The following is an 18,401-nucleotide window of genomic DNA, read 5'->3' on the forward strand; positions in this document are numbered from 1 at the left end:
ATTCTTTTCTTAATAACACCGGGTGTAGTACCATCCCTCTCACCCTATGCTAAGGACTGCAGCTGTCCAAGATAACAACTCACTGCAACCTCTCAAGGGAAATATGGGATGAGCAGTAAATACTGGCCAAGTCAGCAGTTCCAACTTGCCTTGAAAGAGTTTGAGAAAGGAAATAGAGTGGAACAATACCAGATATCTAATAGTGTTATCCCAGAACCTTAACTCACAACATTAGAATTGAAGAAAGTATAGCTGCATTGTTTTTGTTTAATCATCATTTTTGTTGAAAAATGTTTGCATCAAATATTAATCTAATCTTGTATTAATATTTTAGAAACTTGAAACAGTATTGAACAGTTATCCATTCTCTTTCCCTCCCCTTCTAAGGCTTCCAGATGGCTTCACACAGTTACTAAACTTGACTCAACTTTACTTAAATGATGCCTTTTTGGATTTTTTGCCAGCAAACTTTGGAAGGTAAGCAATTTATTTTATTTCCAAATGTATAAAGTCTCAATAATGATGTAGTCACTTGTCATTAATTACTTGGAATCCATTGAAGCATTTCTTATTGAATTTTGTTCATTCAATGCTATAATATCTTCTTGTTCTCTCCTCTTATACTCACTCGTCTTTTTCCTCGCCTCAATGACATACCCTTTCAATAAAATAATGAATGCTCCTCGAGATCGCTGAAAGGCTTTTAGAGGGTGCTCATGAGTAACCTAGTTGATTATATCAGTTTATCCTCATGCGGGGTAATGCATCATCTTCCTGTGGCACACTTTCTAATTGATCCTTTCACTTTGAACAAGCAGAGATTTTTGTGACAACCAATATATTTGTGTTACTGCAAGAAACCTATCAGACTTAAAGAAGCCTGAAATATTAGTCTGACAATGGAAGTTCAGAGGAAAGAAAACAAGACCTGTAAAGCAAAATAAATGACATGGAGAGGATGGAATTTGTGGTCTGCAATTTTTAAAAAATCTGCTACAGATCTGCAAAGTGCCCGATTGAAAGCTGAGATACTCAGAGGCATACAGTACGGGGAGGCCCTTTGGCCCATCTGTTCTGTCCTGTCAAAAATGCACTGCTACCTATAGTAATCCCACTTCGCACACGAGGCCCATAGCCTTGAATGTTGTGCAGTTTCTGTTGCTCATCCAAGTACTTGTTAAAGGTTGTAAGGTTTCCCACCTCAGCTACCATCCCAGGCAGTGCATTCTAGAGCACAATAAACCGAAGAACTCTGGATGCTGGAAATCAGAAACAAAAACACTATATACCTTAGCAAGTCTATGACGAGAAAGTAGAGTTTGACATTTGGGGTCTAGTGACCCTTCTTCTGAACTCATTGAATCCAAAGACATCATTCACCCTCTGGGACAAAACCTTTTTCCTCAAATCCCAGTCAACTTACTGCCTTTCACTTTAAAAATACACCCCCTTGTTATTCACCTTTGACTAAGGTGGAGCAGCTACGCCATGACTTTTCATTTAGCTTCTTTCACTTTAAAAATACACCCCCTTGTTATTCACCTTTGACTAAGGTGGAGCAGCTACGCCATGACTTTTCATTTAGCTTCGCTGGGACAATTGAGATCAAGGACAGAGATGCCAGCATGAGAACAAAGTAGCAAATGAAGTTGACAGGCCATTGGAAGTTTGGGGTTAGCACAGCATTCAACAGTTTCAGACTGTAAATCCTGTTCTACCTGCACACCCTTCTGCATGTGTTTGTTTTCGATCAGCAGCCCATGGTGTTTTTGCTGACTGAATGAACTAACCACCAATTCTAGTTGTACTCAAAACACCTGGATCTGTAACCTTGCTTCAGGTGCAGACCTAGGTTTGTTTTAAATGGATTGAGGATTTCCATCTCATCCACTGGGCAGTCAAATCTAGATACCCACCACCATATTCTTCATGAGAGAATTTTTCTTTATGCCCAGTATAATCCTTTTACCAATCGCTTTAACTCTGTGCTCCCTGATAATTGACTATCCAATCTTTAGAGCTGCAATTTCAAGCTCTGGCAACATTCTTTTAAATCTCCTCTGTACTGTTGTTACAGCAACTATATCCTTCCTTCTAATGTGGTGACTCGAACTGTGCATGAAATTTCATCTCTGGCCTCCTAATGTATATCTTGTATAGGTCCAACATTAAATCCTTGCTTTTGAATTTAATATCTTGACCAATAAAGGAAAGCGCCCCACATACCTTCTTTGTTTCCTTATCTATCTGCCCTTTAGGGTCCTGTGATCATGTTGTCCAATGTGTCTCACTTTCTCTATCCTTCTCAATTCCCTTTTTTTAAACCTACTATTTATTCTTGTGGTGAGGTTAAAAATGCATTACACTTGTCATGAGTATTTAAATATGTTGAAGCTGTGTTCCTAAACAATGTACTTTTGATAATGGTTCTATCCAGGTGAGCTCTTGTTCACATACTTGCAATACATTACATGTGTCTACAATGGTGTTCATTGTCTGCTATTCATTTTTAAGTAGCAAATGTGGGCAGCAAAATGGTGTGAGAGAAGTAGTGGTCCTCTACTTTAAAAATCTGCATCTTTATGAATCTATGCTGTTATTTTTAACCTCTTACTCGCTATGTAATTTGCCCCAGAGTATAAAGCTGAGATCGTACCAGACTGCACATCATCTTTTGGCATGCTGTAAATTTGAGAAAAGATATGTTTTATTTAGTGTGAATAACATTTTTACTGTTCACATCAGCAGGCAGGTAGGGTTTACTGCCTTAATTCCAGAGTAGAAAAAGTTGTCTTACCAGTCATTTATTGCAAGTTGAACCCACACTCCTTAAAGCTCAGAAAATGAGACGGTGATCTCATTGAAACTTAAGGCTCAGGGTGGAATGAGCAGAACAGGTGCTAAAAGAATGTTACTCTATCTGGCGGAAAGTAGAACTTGGGAGCATAGTTTCATGACACAGGGTTTCCAATTTAAGATCTAGGTGAAGAATTGCTCCTTGCAAGTGTCATTAATCATTTGACTTCTGGTCATTGAATATATTCAAGGTTGAGTTAGCCAGGAACCCAGACGGAAGTGGCAATAAGGAACAGTTAGATAAGCGATGATTTCTTTGAATGCTGACCAGACTTGATGGGTGAAATACCTTACTCCTGCTCCTATATCTTTTGTTCTTACATTTTCAAGGTTGTAAAAAACCATAATTACTTTTGCAGAAAAATGCTCAACTATATCTAATACTGGTAATTGTACTTCACCTTAAGATCATGATAGCATGTAATTCTTTACATACTGAATGCTTTTCACACCCTCTTCAAATGAGGAACAAACGCAGAAGGTACTGAAAATAACTCAGCAGGTCTGGCAGCATTGGTGGAGAGAGAATCAGTTAATACTGAGAATCCAGTGCGATTCTTCAGAACAGTCGTACTTGACTCGAAACCTTAATTCTGCTTCACTCACCACGGATGCAATTAGACCTGCTGAGTTTCTCAACTATTTTGTGTTTGTTTCAGATTTCCAGCATGCACAGTAATTTGTTTTACCTCTTTAAATGAAGTGTTCACTTTTTTGGAGTGTAATGTATGAAAAAAAATGACTTGAAAAATTAAAATTGAACTGAAGCTTGGAATTGTTGTTTCCTTTCTGATTTTTTAAAGTATCTCTGTGAATGTTGTCATATTGTGAATAGCAACATTTCCAGATAAATGGACACAAGTGATCCCAAGAAATATATGGTATAAACAATATATTTTTATATTTAATGCTTCATTTAAATCCCCAGGTAAAACAACATGTGAATGTTCATCTGTTTAAACATTGCCTAATTGCATTGAGAGTCACATCGGACAATGAGTGGACAGCTGCTTACATAATCTACTTATAGCAAATGCGGACTATAATAATCTACCTCGGCATATTTTATTTTTATCTGCATAATGAACCTGTCAGGAGCTGGCTTTCACTTGATAGCATATGCAGATGGCTGACAGTACATGGCAGTCAACATTGACTACTTATTGTCAAGTTCAACCAGAATATGAATTTTAATTAACAAGTTACTCATATATTTAAAAGGTCATGTATTTCTTATATATTGTAGTTATGGCTGGCAGAGAAATCTCTTTAATGATGTACTATGGAAGTAATTCTTGTAATTTGAAGAGCATATTGTATAAATGTCTTTTTCAAGTTTTTGCTAAAATATTGATTAACCTGCATTCCATAAAACATTGGGAGAGAGTGCCAGTGACACTCTCTCAATGTAATAAATTTTCCATTGAGGATACAACACTTTATTGAAATATGATTGGGCAAGGGGGCTCTTTTGTTAAATATTTGAAATTCTCAGTCTTTGCAGTGTGGGGTAAGTTCTTGGCACAGAATGACATTTTCTTCTTAAGTCACTGCTCCACAACTGTGTTTTGCTCACACATGGTTCATGTAATGCAATTAATACACTGGGGGCTTTTTGATTTGAACTTGCAACCCCTTTAAGTCAGTTTCTCAGGCATCTCCTTTCTCAATTTGGATAGATATATCACATTCTTACTCGTGGGGCTTTGTACCCAGCTTAGGGTACAGTTAATCATCTTTTACTTCATTAACTTGACTCCACATTTCTTCCTCTCTTTCACATTCACATGACCCCCCTGCCTTCTTTGGCTATCACAACAAAAGGATAGTGAGGTCAGTGGACCAACAGCTCCTGATGGATATATCTTTTCTTCTCTCCCCAAAATGAAAATGGGACTAATTTAGTTGGGAAATCTGGTCAGCATGGACAACTTGTGCCGAAGGGTCTGTTTCCATGCTGTTTGACGCTGTGACTCTAAGATGCTTCTCTGCTGTGGTTGACAGGGCCCTTGACTATTCTCTTTCTCACCACTTTTTTTCTCTCAGCCCTTCCTTTCTTCCTTGTGATCAGAAACAGAGCTGTCTTTGTTCTCGCTTTCCTCTGTAGCAGCTGCCGTATTGAATTAATAATACTTCACTATTTCCTCAGCCAGCATAATGCTCTTCCTCTCAGCCCCTCCCTCTTTCTTTCAATATTTTGAAGATACTGTTCTTGTAGAATGCCCTTTCCCTTTTCAATTAGCCCCAACACCATCTTCTCTTTTTAGCACTTCTTCGCTCGAGGGAAGGAAATGTCTTTCCACCATACTCCTCCCCCACTACCCAGGGCCTCAAATATTACTGCCAGGTGAAATAGCAATATAACATTTTTGATCATTTAGCATATTCTATCTGCTGCTCTTCTCTGCACTGGGAGCCCAAACTTAGAATGTGTGAGTGAGTTTTGAGAAGATTTGTAGGTTTGCTTGCTGAGCTGGAAGGTTTGTTTTGAGATTTTGTCACTATACTAGGTAACATCATCAGTGAGCCTCTGAATGAAGCACTGGTGTCGCCTGCTTTCTATTTATGTGTTTGAGTTCCAACTCCATTGGCATTCCAACCAGAACTCTATCAACAAACACATTGACTTGGATCCCATCTACTACTCACTGAGAAAAGATCTGGAAATGACATCACCATAGTAAATGACGTCACCACAGAAAATGACATCACCAACACCAGGAAACTCAAGCAGCTACACCACCAGTGCTTCGTTTGGAGGCTCACTGAAGATGTCACCTAGTATGGTGACAAAATGTCTGAAAACTATACTTGCAGCTCAGTGAGCAAATCTACATCCATAGAATGTGTGATTGTGATGGTGAGCATCTCTCTCCAATCTAGTGAACCTGAGTTTCCGTTTAGTTACCATTTTAATTCCACTCCACACCTTTTGTCCTCTGCCTCCTACATTGCTCACTTAAAACCATTGTATATTTATCATCATCCAATTCTACTGAAAACTTGTTGATCTGAAACTGTAACCTTTGTAGGTACTGCTTGACCTGCTGATCGCCACCCTTCCTCTGTTTCAGTACTTGAGCTTTCAAATGGTTACTTTATTAAAATTGCTTTCAGTAATGTGCACTTGTGCTTGTCAAATATTACTATCAATGCGCAACAGGGGACGTGAAAGTTAATCAGCTATCTTAGCTTTATTTTTACTGTTCCTTCTAATTATCTTTCATCCTTTCTTTGTTCTTTAAGAGGAGATCCTTGCTACAGCTCTCTGTTCGTAACTCTTGAAATTAAATTTTCATTTGACCTTGTTTTCCTACTAAGTGGATTTTGAATGTGGTTAAGCCTGGCTTTCTCAAGAGATTTTTGTCAATGCACTGTAAAGTGAAAATTTTAGACTACCATTAGGACTGAGGCCAGAGGAGAGCACCATAGTTCCAGTTTCATTGCTCCACAGGTTATAGTGTAAAGTAAAAGGGCTTTCTCCAGTAACCAAGCTGACTAGTTAAGTGCCTTGTCTGTATCAGATTTTAAACTAAAAGATCTATTATTGAGGTTTCTTAATGAATGCAATTATTGGTTTATTATCCAAACAAAATATTCAATAAAGAGGCAGTAATTAGTTAACATGCATAATCAGTAATCTATCCCTCTAAATATTCCCATAACACACACCTCATTCAGGAAAAGAGGTTGAGAGAAATTAGATTTATCTGCAGAGAATGCTTTTCTGAGTAAAAACACTTCAGCCAGCAAGTTATTCTTCCAGGTAAAGAGAGTCTGTTACCCTGATGTGCTGACATGTGTGATCAAGTCACTAGTCATGCACAGATGGCTCTGATTTCTTGTACAGCTTCATCACAAACCTCAATCCCAAGTTGTTCTTTCAGTCACTCTTTCAAAAGAAATTATAGGTTTGATCTTGATTTGATGTAAAGGGTGTACTTTTCAGAAATGAGAAATATCAGCTGGCACTTTTTTTTTCAAACTTTGTGCCAAATCAAGCGACTTGAAGCAGGCAGACATCCCGCCAACCAAATAATATAAAAAAAGACTCCAAACTAGTCACTCTACAAAGCAGCCCCAGCATGAGTCTATAGCAAAACAAACAATTATCAGCAGTCATGTGTAAAACAACTCCACAGAGGTCATTATCCCAACACCAATCACACTTTATTTACACATGGAGGGTCTTTGATACTGATCCTGCTCCTGCAGAGCCTGCTCTGAGTGAACAGAACCTTTGACATTCATGAACGTATCTTCAGCCAAGACTGCCTATTTGGGCCAGACTAACAGCTCCAATCAGGGAACTGGTAGTCTGAGGTCCACAATCACGACAACCCTCCTCTCCTGAGTCTAAAGAGGTAGATCGGTTCTCTGCATCTAGTCCTGGCTGCCAGGCATAACTTTTTTCCAACGTCTGGATTTTGAAAACCCCTGGATGACCCTGGTGGAGTTCAACCAGTATCTGGCAGTGACCGTTGCTCAGGACAATCACACTTGTTATTCACAATAACATGCCAACCTGTACTGTAATCTGGTCTCTCTGGGTCCAGTAAGGTTTTGTTTTGTGGTTGTGGTGGCCTTTTGTTTTCCCCCATCACCACCAGATGTTGAATTTTGCCAGGACTGGATCTATCTTCGTTCAAAGTCAGATAAGGATTCTGGGTAATCCAAGATGGAGGACGGGAAAAATTTCTGGCTGTAAGAGCGTCTCCTTTTTTTTGAGGTATTTTAGGTGTTGGAGGTGATTTCCTCGAATTCCACAACCAGCAATTACTGTTTCATATGCTGTTGTGTTGTTTTGGAACTTTGGAAAAAAAAAGTCAAAACAACAGTTTAGAAGGGAGAAGAGCAGACAAAGGAAGCACACGGTGAGGACAGTGCAGGAGAAGGAGAGAGAAAACCTGCACAGTTACTGCCTTTGCTGTTTGAATTCATGTATAGCTGGACATCGGAGTGCATCTGGGAAAATTAACAAACAGTGAAATTCACAACTAATCTTGGAGGAACTGTTGGGCGAAGATCTCAGCACAGAATCAGACAAGTTAATTGTTGTTTTAAGTCTGTCCAAGAGAAAGGTTGTAGTAGTGAGTACAGTGGGTTCTTTTTTGATTATGTTTTTGGAGTTAAGTCTCTTGATTAGACTTAGAATATAAGCCATAGCTACTAATTTAACCTGGGGCAGTGTTTGTAGAGGAATAAGATGGTGTTATTTTCTGGGTCTGTAGATTGTGAAGGAGCAAAAATGGCCTTTGCAGTGATATGTCCTTCTTGTCAGATGTGGGAGTTTAAAGAGAGTTTAAGGGTTACTGCGGTTTATATCTGCCATAAATGCTGTTGGATGCGAATCTGATCAGATCGAGTGGATCAGTGTGAGAGACAGATAGAAGCGATGAGGAATTTGCAATAGCAACAGTATGTGATGGATGGCAGTTATAGGAAGGGGGAAAAGTCTCAGATACAGTCACATAGATGGGTTAACTCCAGGAAGGGTAAGAGGGGTTGGCAGCTAGAGCAGGAGTCTTTTGTGGATATACCCATTTCAAACAGGTCTGCTGTTTTGGAAAATGTAGGGGGTGATGGATTCTCAGGGGAACATTGCCAGAAATTGGCTTTTTGTGCTTTGAGACTGGCTCTAATGCAACAAGGGATACATCGGCTTCCAAGAGATCAATTGTGTTAGGGGATTCTGCAGTCCAAGGTACAGACAGATATTTCTGTGGCCAGCAGAGAAAAAACAGAATGGTGTGTTGTTTCCCTGGTGCCAGGATCAAGGATGTCTCTGAGAGGGTGCAAAATGTACTCACGGGGGAGAGGGGCAAGCAGGAGGTCATTGTCCACATTGGAACCAACGATACTGGAAGGGGAAATGTTGAGACTCTGAAGGGAGATTACAGAGAGTTAGGTAGAGATTGAAAAAGGAGGTCCTCCAGGGTAGTAATATCTGGATTACTCCCAGTGCTACGAGCTAGTGAGGGCAGGAATAGGAGGATAGAGCAGATGAATGCATGGCTCAGGAGCTGGTATATATGAGAAGGATTCACTTTTTTGGATCACTGGAATCTCTTTTGGGGTAGAAGTGACCTGTACAAAGACGGATTGCAATTAAATTGGAAGGGGACTAATATACGGGTAGGGAAATTTGCTAGAACTGCTTGGGAGGATTTAAACTAGTAAGGTGGGGGGGTGGGGGGAAACCAAGGGAGATAGTGAGGAAAGAGATCAATCTGAGCAAAGTACAGTTGAGAACAGAAGTGAGTCAGTCAGGGCGGGCAAGGACAAGGTAGGACTAATAAATTAAACTGCATTTATTTCAATGCAAGGGGCCTAACAGGGAAGGCAGATGAACTCCAGGCATGATTAGGAACGTGGGACTGGGATATCGTTGCCATTACGGAAACATGGCTCAGGGATGGGCAGGACTGGCAGCTTAATGTTGCAGGATACAAATGCTACATGAAGGATAGAAATGGAGGCGAGCGAGGAGGGGGAGTGGCCTTTTTGATGAGGGATAGCATTACAGCTGTGCTGAGGGAGGATATTCCTGGAAATACATCCAGGGAAGTTATTTGGGTGGAACTGAGAAATAAGAAAGGGATGATCACCTTATTGGGATTGTATTATAGACCCCTGAATAATCAGAGCGAAATTGAGAAACAAACTTGTAAGGAGATCTCAGCTATCTGTAAGAATAATAGGGTAGATATGGTCGGGGATTTTAACTTTCCAAACATCGACTGGGACTGCCATAGTGTTAAAGGTTTAGATGGAGAGGAATTTAAGTGTGTACAAGACAATTTTCTGATTCAGTATGTGGATGTACCTACTAGAGAAGGTGCAAAAGTTGACCTCCTCTTGGGAAATAAGGCAGGGCAGGTGATTGAGGTGTGAGTGGGGGAGCACTCTAGGGCCAGCGACCATAATTCTATTAGGTTTAAAATAGTGATGGAAAAGGCTAGACCAGATCTAAAAGTTGAATTTTAAAATTGGAGAAAGGCCAATTTTGACAGTATTAGGCAAAACTTTCGGAAGCTGATTGGAGGCAGATGTTCACAGGTAAAGGGACGGCTGGAAAATGGGACGCCTTCAGAAATGAGATAACAAGAATCCAGAGGAAGTATATTCCTGTCAGGGTGAAAGGGAAGGCTGGTAGGTATAAAGAATGCTGGATGACTAGAGAAATTGAGGGTTTGGTTAAGAAAAAGAAGGAAGCATATGTCAGGTATAGACAGGATAGATCGAGTGAATCCTTAGAGTATAAAGAAAGTAGGAGTATACTTAAGAGGGAAATCAGGAGGGCAACAAGGGGACATGTGATAGCTTTGGCAAATAGAATTAAGGAGAATCCAAAGGGTTTTTACAAATATATTAAGGACAAAAGGGTAACTGGGGAGAGAATAGGGCCCCTCGAAGATCAACAAGGCGGCCTTTGTGTGGAACCACAGAAAATGGGGGAGATACTAAACGAATATTTTGCATCAGTATTTACTGTGGAAAAGGCTATGGAAGATATAGACTGTTGGGAATTAGATGGTGAAATTTTGCCAAATGTCCAGATTACAGAGGAGGAAGTGTCTTGAAACGGTTAAAGGTGGTTAAATCCCCAGGACCTGATTAGGTGTACCTGAGAACTCTGTGGGAAGCTAGAGAAGTGATTGCTGGGCCTCTTGGCTGAGATATTTGTATCATCGATAGTCACAGGTGAGGTGCCGGAAGACTGGAGATTGGTAAACGTGGTGTTTAAGAAGGGTGATAAAGACAAGCCAGGGAACTATAGACCGGTGAGCCTGACCTCAGTGGTGGGCAAGTTGTTGGAGAGAATCCTGAGGGACAGGATGTACATGTATTTGGAAAGGCATGGACTGATTCAGGATAGTCAACATGGCTTTGTGCGTGGGAAATCATGTCTTACAAACTTGATTGAGTTTTTTGAAGAAGTAACAAAGAAGATTGATGAGGGCAGAGCAGTAGATGTGATCTATATGGACTTCAGTCAGGCATTCAACAAGGTTCCTCCATGGGAGACTGATTAGCAAGGTTAGATCTCATGGAATACAGGGAGAACTTGCCATTTGGATACAGAACTGGCTCAAAGGTAGAAGACAGAGGGTGGTGGAGGGTTGTTTTTTCAGACTGGGGGCCTGTGACCAGTGGAGTGCCACAAGGATCGGTGCTGGGTTTTCTACCTTTTATCATTTACGTAAATGATTTTGATGTGAGCATAAGAGGTACAGTTAGTAAGTTTGCAGATGACGCCAAAATTGGAGGTGTAGTGGACAGCGAAGAGGGTTACCTCCAGATTACAACAGGATCTGGACCAGATGGACCAATGGGCTGAGAAGTGGCAGATGGAGTTTAATTCAGATAAATGCGAAGTGCTGATTTTGGGTAAGCAAATCTTAGTACTCTGACCAATAAAGTCTTGCTGAGTATGTTGCAGCTAACAGGACATTGGTTAGGCCACTATTGGAATATTACGTGCAGTTCTGGTTTCTTCCTATCGGAAAGATGTTGTGAAACCTGAAAGGGCTCAAAAGGTTTACAGGATGTTGCCAGGGTTGGAGGATCTAAGCTACAGGGAGAGGCTGAACAGGCTGGGGCTGTTTTCCCTGGAGTGTTGGAGGCTGAAGGGTGACCTTATAGAGGTTTACAAAATTATGAGGGGCATGGATAGGATAAATAGACAGTCTTTTCCCTGGGGTCGGGGAGTCAAGAACTAGAGGGCATAGCTTTAGGGTGAGAGGGGAAAGATATAAAAGAGACCTAAGGGGCAACTTTTTCACACATAGGGTAGTATGTGTATGGAATGAACTGCCAGAGGAAATGGTGGAGGCTGGTACAATTGCAACATTTAAGAGGCATTTGGATAGGTATATGAATAGGGAAGGTTTGGAGGGATATGAGCCGGATGCTGGCAGGTGGGACTAAATTGAGTTGGGATGTCTGGTCGGCATGGACAGGTTGAACCGAAGGGTCTGTTCCATGCTGTACATCTCTATGACTCTGTGACTCTATTGTCAGTTGAATGCAGCTGTGTCCAGAAAATTCAGAACTGTTATGGACTCTTCCACATTTGCATCCTCGGCCTCCTTGACAGCGTTCCAACTTGCAATTGCACGCACTTATAATTAGAGCCCACTGCTGAATTTAACCAGACATTTATTTTGATTGGTTTTGTTAGATGCTGCTAAGCAATTTAAGTGTTCCAACCAGAAATTGGTGGACTTTCCAGGGTGGGCCCTCTCCAGGATACAGCCTGTGAGATCTTCTACTCCATTTGGATCTAGTGGGATTCTTTTGCCGTCTTGAGTCTGCATACCGTCAGGAACCAGAATGGTTTGCCAGCCTGGATCCTGAAAATTTTACCTGTTTGGGTTGGGCTTGGCTCTGTTTTGAGGGTTTTACCCTTGGCTTACGTGGAGTCCCTCTGTTCAGGATATGTCCTGAGTCAGGCTATGCAATTGCCTTCACTCAAGTGATGTTCCCCAGTCACAGTTGGCCTGCCAAGGTGTCCACTTCCATTGGAATACCCTGTAACTCATATGCTGTACTTGCTGCATTTTCCAATGATAAAGCTGGTTGTAGTGCCTGTTTGAAATCCAGTTGGGCTTCAGTTAGTAGGTGCTTTTCATGGTTATACCATTAATCCCATACACCAAATGGGGTCTCAGCACCTCATTAAGGGTTAAACCAATGTCACATGCCTATCAGTCATCTTAACCTAGTCAAAATTCCCAATCTAGATTCTCCTGGTTCTGAAATTGCTGACTAAAAATGATTGCGCTTCAGAATTAGAGGAGGTTTGGTGTGTAACATTCCCGAACTTCAAATCTGTCAACTCATGAAAGGTTTTAGTATCTGGTGCCTTAGAGAAAGTTAGGCTTCTCATAACCAAAAAAGGTATGGGCCCACATACCATCAGCAGAATTACTTGTTGCTTTTCGTCTGCCCCAGTGTCATTTGCTCAGGAAATAAAATGCATTCTTCCCACTTACTGGGCCGAGTCTTTAGGATCAAGCAAGTAAAAGCATGATGCCACAAATGCTTATCCCAATTCAAAAGATGACTGTTGTGAGTGAATTTCTTCAGGAGCGTGCTTTTGTTTCATTGCCACTGAAATAACTTTAGAGGCTGGTATCCTGTCACCAAGTCACCCTTTATTTCCGTGAGCACAGTACATGACACTGACCCAACTAGCACAAGAGCTGGTTCTTGGAGTGAACAGAACCCCTGACCCTCCTGTTTATATCTATCAGCCAGGACTCTCTGAACGGAGCTGTTTAACCTGGTACAAACGGGAACTCCTATTCCATGAAGTCCACCTGGCTGGCCTCATTACAACCACTCCAATGTGATTTCTAGAAGACTTGTTTACAAAATGCTCCAAATGTTCACTGAGATTTGAACCACATCAACTAAAAACACCTGAAGTAAATTGATTTTCCATAATTCATCAAAATTTCAGGTTCCCAAGCGCATTAAATATAAAGTGACCTCATAATATTGCACAATATTTTAAGAAGATGATTAAGACTAAATTCTAAATTTGGAATTTGACCTGAAGAATTAGCCTGATGATGTGACATTTCTCTGGCTTGACTTTTTTGATCTTTCAAATGGGTAATGAGACTCTTACATTTGTTTTCTTACACTTGGATCTGGTCTTCTGGAGCTTGACAGTGACTGTTTTGTCTGCAGTTGTACTAATTTCCACTTTGGTCCAGTTACCAAATTCCATAACTAGGACATGTATGAACTTTAAAAAAAAAATAAAATCAGCTCAAGAAGCCCCGGAAAATGCCATCCCTTGAATCAATTTGTTTTATTGATGGGCAAAATTGGCTTAAAATTCTCTGATTTTGTGTGTCTGCATAATTACAACAAAAGTACACTGGCCCTGTGCCTTTAACAGATCAGAAGAGGAGACTATTATTGAAATTGAAATGTATATGAATTTCTTGTTTGACAGTAGTGAATGTTCAAATTTGCTATCCTGGCGATTTCTGAAGCTTAGCTTGTTGAAAGTATTTGTAGATGAGTTAGATTTTGGAAATACTGGGGAGCTGAAAGATCTGAGGAGCTGGCACAATCAGGGAGTTGAGGCCTGGGACAGATGAGCCATGATTTTATGGAATGACATCATATTGTGAAATCTCCGCACTGGGTGGCACTGTGAAATTAAGATTACGGAGGCTGAAATTTTCATTTACAGCTTGAGTGTGGGGGCATATGTGTTCAGTTCCAACTGAACCTCTGCCCCCACCAATGAGAGAGCATGTCAAAATGACTTCCAATCACTTTGTGAATAGCTGACTGTGCTTCTTGACGACTCTCAAGCCTCAACATTGAAGTGCCATCTCACCAGAAGTTTCCAGGCAATCGGAAGTGTGCATACCCACGTGGTTCACCTTTGTGGACATGTAGTTAGAACATAGCAGGAATAATCCATTCAGTCTGTTGAAACTGCTCCATCATTCAGTATGATCGTGACATCCACTTCAATATCTTTTTCCACAATACATCCAAATTCTTTACTGTTACTGGTATTTAGAAATCCGTAGATCTCTACTTTAGACATACTGTGCTTGTTTGTCGTTTATATAAATGATTTAGATGAGAATATAAAAGCAAGAAAAGTAACTTTATGGATGACCCCAAAATTGGTGCATAGTAGACAGGGACAAATGTTTTCTAAGATTACAAAGAGGTCTTGATCCAGTGGGTCAATGGGTGGAAAAATGGCATACAGCGTTCAATCTGGATAAATGTGAGGTAATGCACTTTGGTACAATAAATAAAAGGTAGGACTTATACAATTAATGATAGGGCCTTGGGTAGTGTTGTAGAAGAAAGGGACCCTCGGGGATCAGGTACATAGTTCTTTTGAAGTTTGTGTCACATATAGCCAATGTGGTTAAAAAGGCATTTAGCATGCTTGCCTTCATTGGTTTGTCCTTTTGAAGCTCGGATTGGAGAGGCCTGTTCTGGAATACTATGTCTAGTTCTGGTCACCCAGATATAGGAAGGATATAATTAAACTGAAGAGGATTCAAAAGAGATTCACTAGAATGTTAAATGATGACAATAAGAAAACAGGAGTTGCCGGAAAAGCTCAGCAGGTCTGGCAGCTTCTGTGCAGAGAAATCAAAGTTAATGTTTGAGGTCCAGCAACCCTTCCTCAGAACTGACCGAGGGTCACCGGATCTGAAATGTTAACTTTGTTTTCTCTTCAGAGTTGCCGCCAGACCTGCTGAGCTTTCCCAGCAACTTCTGTTTTTGCTTTTGATTTACAGCATTGGCAGTTCTTTTAGGTTTTATATACCAGGATGTTGCTGGATATGGAAGGTTTGAGTTCTGATGATTGGCTGCATTGGCTGGGACTATTTTCATTGGAGCATAGGAGGTTTAGAGATGGCCTTATTGAATGTTACAGCATCATGGGAGGAATATATAGTGTTAATGGTTGGTATCTTTTCCCTAGGATAGGGGATTTCAAGACTAAGGGGCACATCTTTAAGATGAGAGGAGAGAGATTTTTAAAAAGCATTGGGGCAAATCTTTTGCGCACAGGGTGGTTTGCATATGGAATGAACTTCCTGAGGAAGTGGTGAATGTGGTCACAATTACACCATTTAAAAGATATTTGGATGGATACATGTATTGAAAGATTTGGAGGGATATGGGCCAGGAGCAGGTAGGTGAGACTAATTTCGTTAGGGATTATGTTCGGCAAGGACTGGTTGGACCGATGGATCTGTTTCCATACCATAAAACTCTGACTGAACATTCACAGCTATCTGGGGTAGAGAATTCCAAAGATTCATTGCCAAAACCATTTCACCTTTATTAGGGCCCTCAATTACATCCCCGTTTTCCTGAAATTGTGCCCCTTGGTTATAGACTTCCACATAAGGAGGACATTTTAATTGTATTTACCCTGTGCATCCCTTGAAGTATTTTGCAGGTTTTGGTGAGATCACATTTCATTCTTCAAATTGCTAGAAACTACAGGCCCCATTTCCCCTGCCTTATTTCACATTTCAGAAATGTTCCTCCTAATAAAAGTGGATAATGTCAAACTTATTCACATTGTATTCCAAATCCAAGTAACTTTGTCTACCTGAGTCCTCAAAACTGTATATTCCCACTTAGCTTTGTCTCTCATCTATGAACTTGGAAATATTACATTTGGTTCCCATTTCCATACCCAGCAAACTGCCCTCTAGAAGGGCAAGGGTAGCAGTCACATAGAGGCACAAGCTGTATATTACTGTAATCTATCCAGAAATATATCACTGTTTCTTCAAAGTCACTGGGTCAGAATCCTAGAACTCCATTTCAAACAGCATTGTGGGATTATCTACACCAGATAGATGACAATGATTCAAGAAGGCACGTCACCATGGTGGTTTTATTGGACTAGTATTGTAGAAGGGGAATGTAAAGGATGAGTTCGAGAAACTAGTTGTAAATAGTTGTTAGTTAATTATTCTGTTACACTTTTAAGAAATAAAGTTGTTAATTTTAATTTTAAATAATGACTTTTAGGATAGTTCTTGGCTATCGAATTTTCACAGGTTACTGCACAGGGTGAATCTTTTCTGTTACAGGTTTAACTTAGTGGGGGGGGGGTTACCCATGTCGTGACAGGTGATTATTATTTAAGTATCCATTTTTCACATCCTTTATAATAAATTCTGCCATTTTCCTACCTACTGAAAGGCTGTCAGGTCTATCGTTACCCATTTTCTCTCTCCGTCCCTTCTTCCTGAAATAATAGTGTGATATTTGTTACTTTTCAATCTGCAAGAACCATTCCAGAAACTGGGGATGTTTAGAAGATGATGGCCAATATATCCACTATGCCCATAAAAACTCAGGGTTTTGTCAGCATTCAGTTCCACTAATTCTCCCCAACACATCCTTCTTAATAACACTAATTTCCTTTAATTCCTCATCCTCCCTATGCTGTTGAATCTCTTAATTCTGTTGTAGTGAGGAATGATAATTGGAGAGAGGAATTTGGGTGTGGCTAGTTCTAAAAATATGAGTATTGTGTGCAACAGTTTTCCTAGACTTTGGAACCAACCTATAAATCCTGGGGAGGAGTTGACCTTTGTTATGGCTGATGGGATACATAGATCACAGCTCAGAAGTCCCCTCAATTTTGTTCTTGTTCTTTACAGCAGTTTGCTGCAATTCTGTTACCAGCTAGTTCATATTAGAGTGTAGATAACTGGTCAGCCAAATACCATTTTGGACTGCTAGGGCTAATAGGTTTTCATGAGAACCACATGGTCACTTACTGACACCGACATTTTATTCCAAGTTTGTTTTTTGTTTAACAAAATACAATAGTCAGAGTATCATGGTGTGATTAGAGCTTGTGATCTCTACATTATCAGATTAGTATCTGAATGACTAGTCCAATAAGATAAATGTTGCAGTACTGTCTGATTTCTTTTAGCTTAACAGAAAAGAGAGAGAGAAGGATTTCACACTTCCAATAGCTGTTTGAGGTGTGAGAAAGTATATCGTGGGAGTGAGTGTAAACGATTTACTGTGGTGATTATGATTTTGGTATGCTGCGTGAAAAAAAGTTGGTTAAAGGGATAGTGTGCCATCGGAGTAAAAATGTACAACTCAGGCTGTGACAAGATTGTTTTGCATAAAGTGGTCTCTAAGTTGCTCTGTGTGATCTCTTCCTCACCCTCCCCAAAACAGCTTCATATCAGTAAAATAGGATAAAGACGTGTCACTTAGCTGGCAAAATTATCTTTCGACTTTTCATTTGTCTGGTGTAGTTACATTGTTTAATTCAACACTATGCTGTCTGATAAAGCATATTCCACTTTGAGATGTTAATAATTGCTATGATAACTCTGTAAGGGTTCAGTACAAGTAAACAATTTTGTAACTCTTATCGGAGTACTTGTCCTAAGAAAGAGCTAGCTCAGTGACATGATATTTACAGTAGTGTGCAGATGTGAACATTTAGTCTTGACTGTAAAGGTGCTAAAAATAGAAAGTTTAAGAGGTTGTTTGCAGAGTTTATACTTGCCTTTGTGGTATTGATCATAGTTAATCCATGCCTCCATCAGTATATTAATGCTTATGTCATAAAAATGCACAATTTTATTATCTTTTATCACATGGCAACTTATTTATCAAGGAAACTTGTTGATTTAAAAGTATGAATATCATTCTTTGGCTTGACTATTATTTGTCCCTGATCCTCATCGTTTGTTAGAATGAGTTGGTGATTACCTATAATAAACTTATCTGTTGTCCTATCTCATTTGAAAAAGCTGGACCTCACCTCCATGTCAGTGGGAAATGGGTGTGAAAGTAGTATATTTATTATTAAATCTCAAAATAGTCCATTTTTCCACATTGCTTGCACTTCATTGCTTTCAATATAGTTTTCAATCTCATGGCCATTGGATGGATAATAAGCTATCAGATATTTACTGTTACAATTGATACATTGTTTCTAGTGACAACTGAAGATGTTGTAAACCTCTCCCAGAGTTGTATTAAAC

At 40.0% G+C, this 18,401-nt stretch overlaps 1 protein-coding gene across 9 annotated transcripts in view; it reads left to right on the forward strand.

Moving 5' to 3' along the window:
- erbin (erbb2 interacting protein) overlaps positions 1-18,401 on the forward strand; it is a 256,213-nt gene that overhangs the window by 146,909 nt on the left and 90,903 nt on the right. For all 9 annotated transcript variants that reach the window (XM_060835501.1, XM_060835530.1, XM_060835475.1 and 6 more), the window contains one exon: positions 388-477. In XM_060835501.1, coding sequence (XP_060691484.1) covers positions 388-477 — 90 coding nt within the window. The remainder of the gene's footprint in view (positions 1-387; positions 478-18,401) is intronic.

This window comes from Hemiscyllium ocellatum, chromosome 2 (genome assembly GCF_020745735.1).
Source record: "Hemiscyllium ocellatum isolate sHemOce1 chromosome 2, sHemOce1.pat.X.cur, whole genome shotgun sequence".
NCBI classification, from domain to species: Eukaryota; Metazoa; Chordata; class Chondrichthyes; order Orectolobiformes; family Hemiscylliidae; genus Hemiscyllium; species Hemiscyllium ocellatum.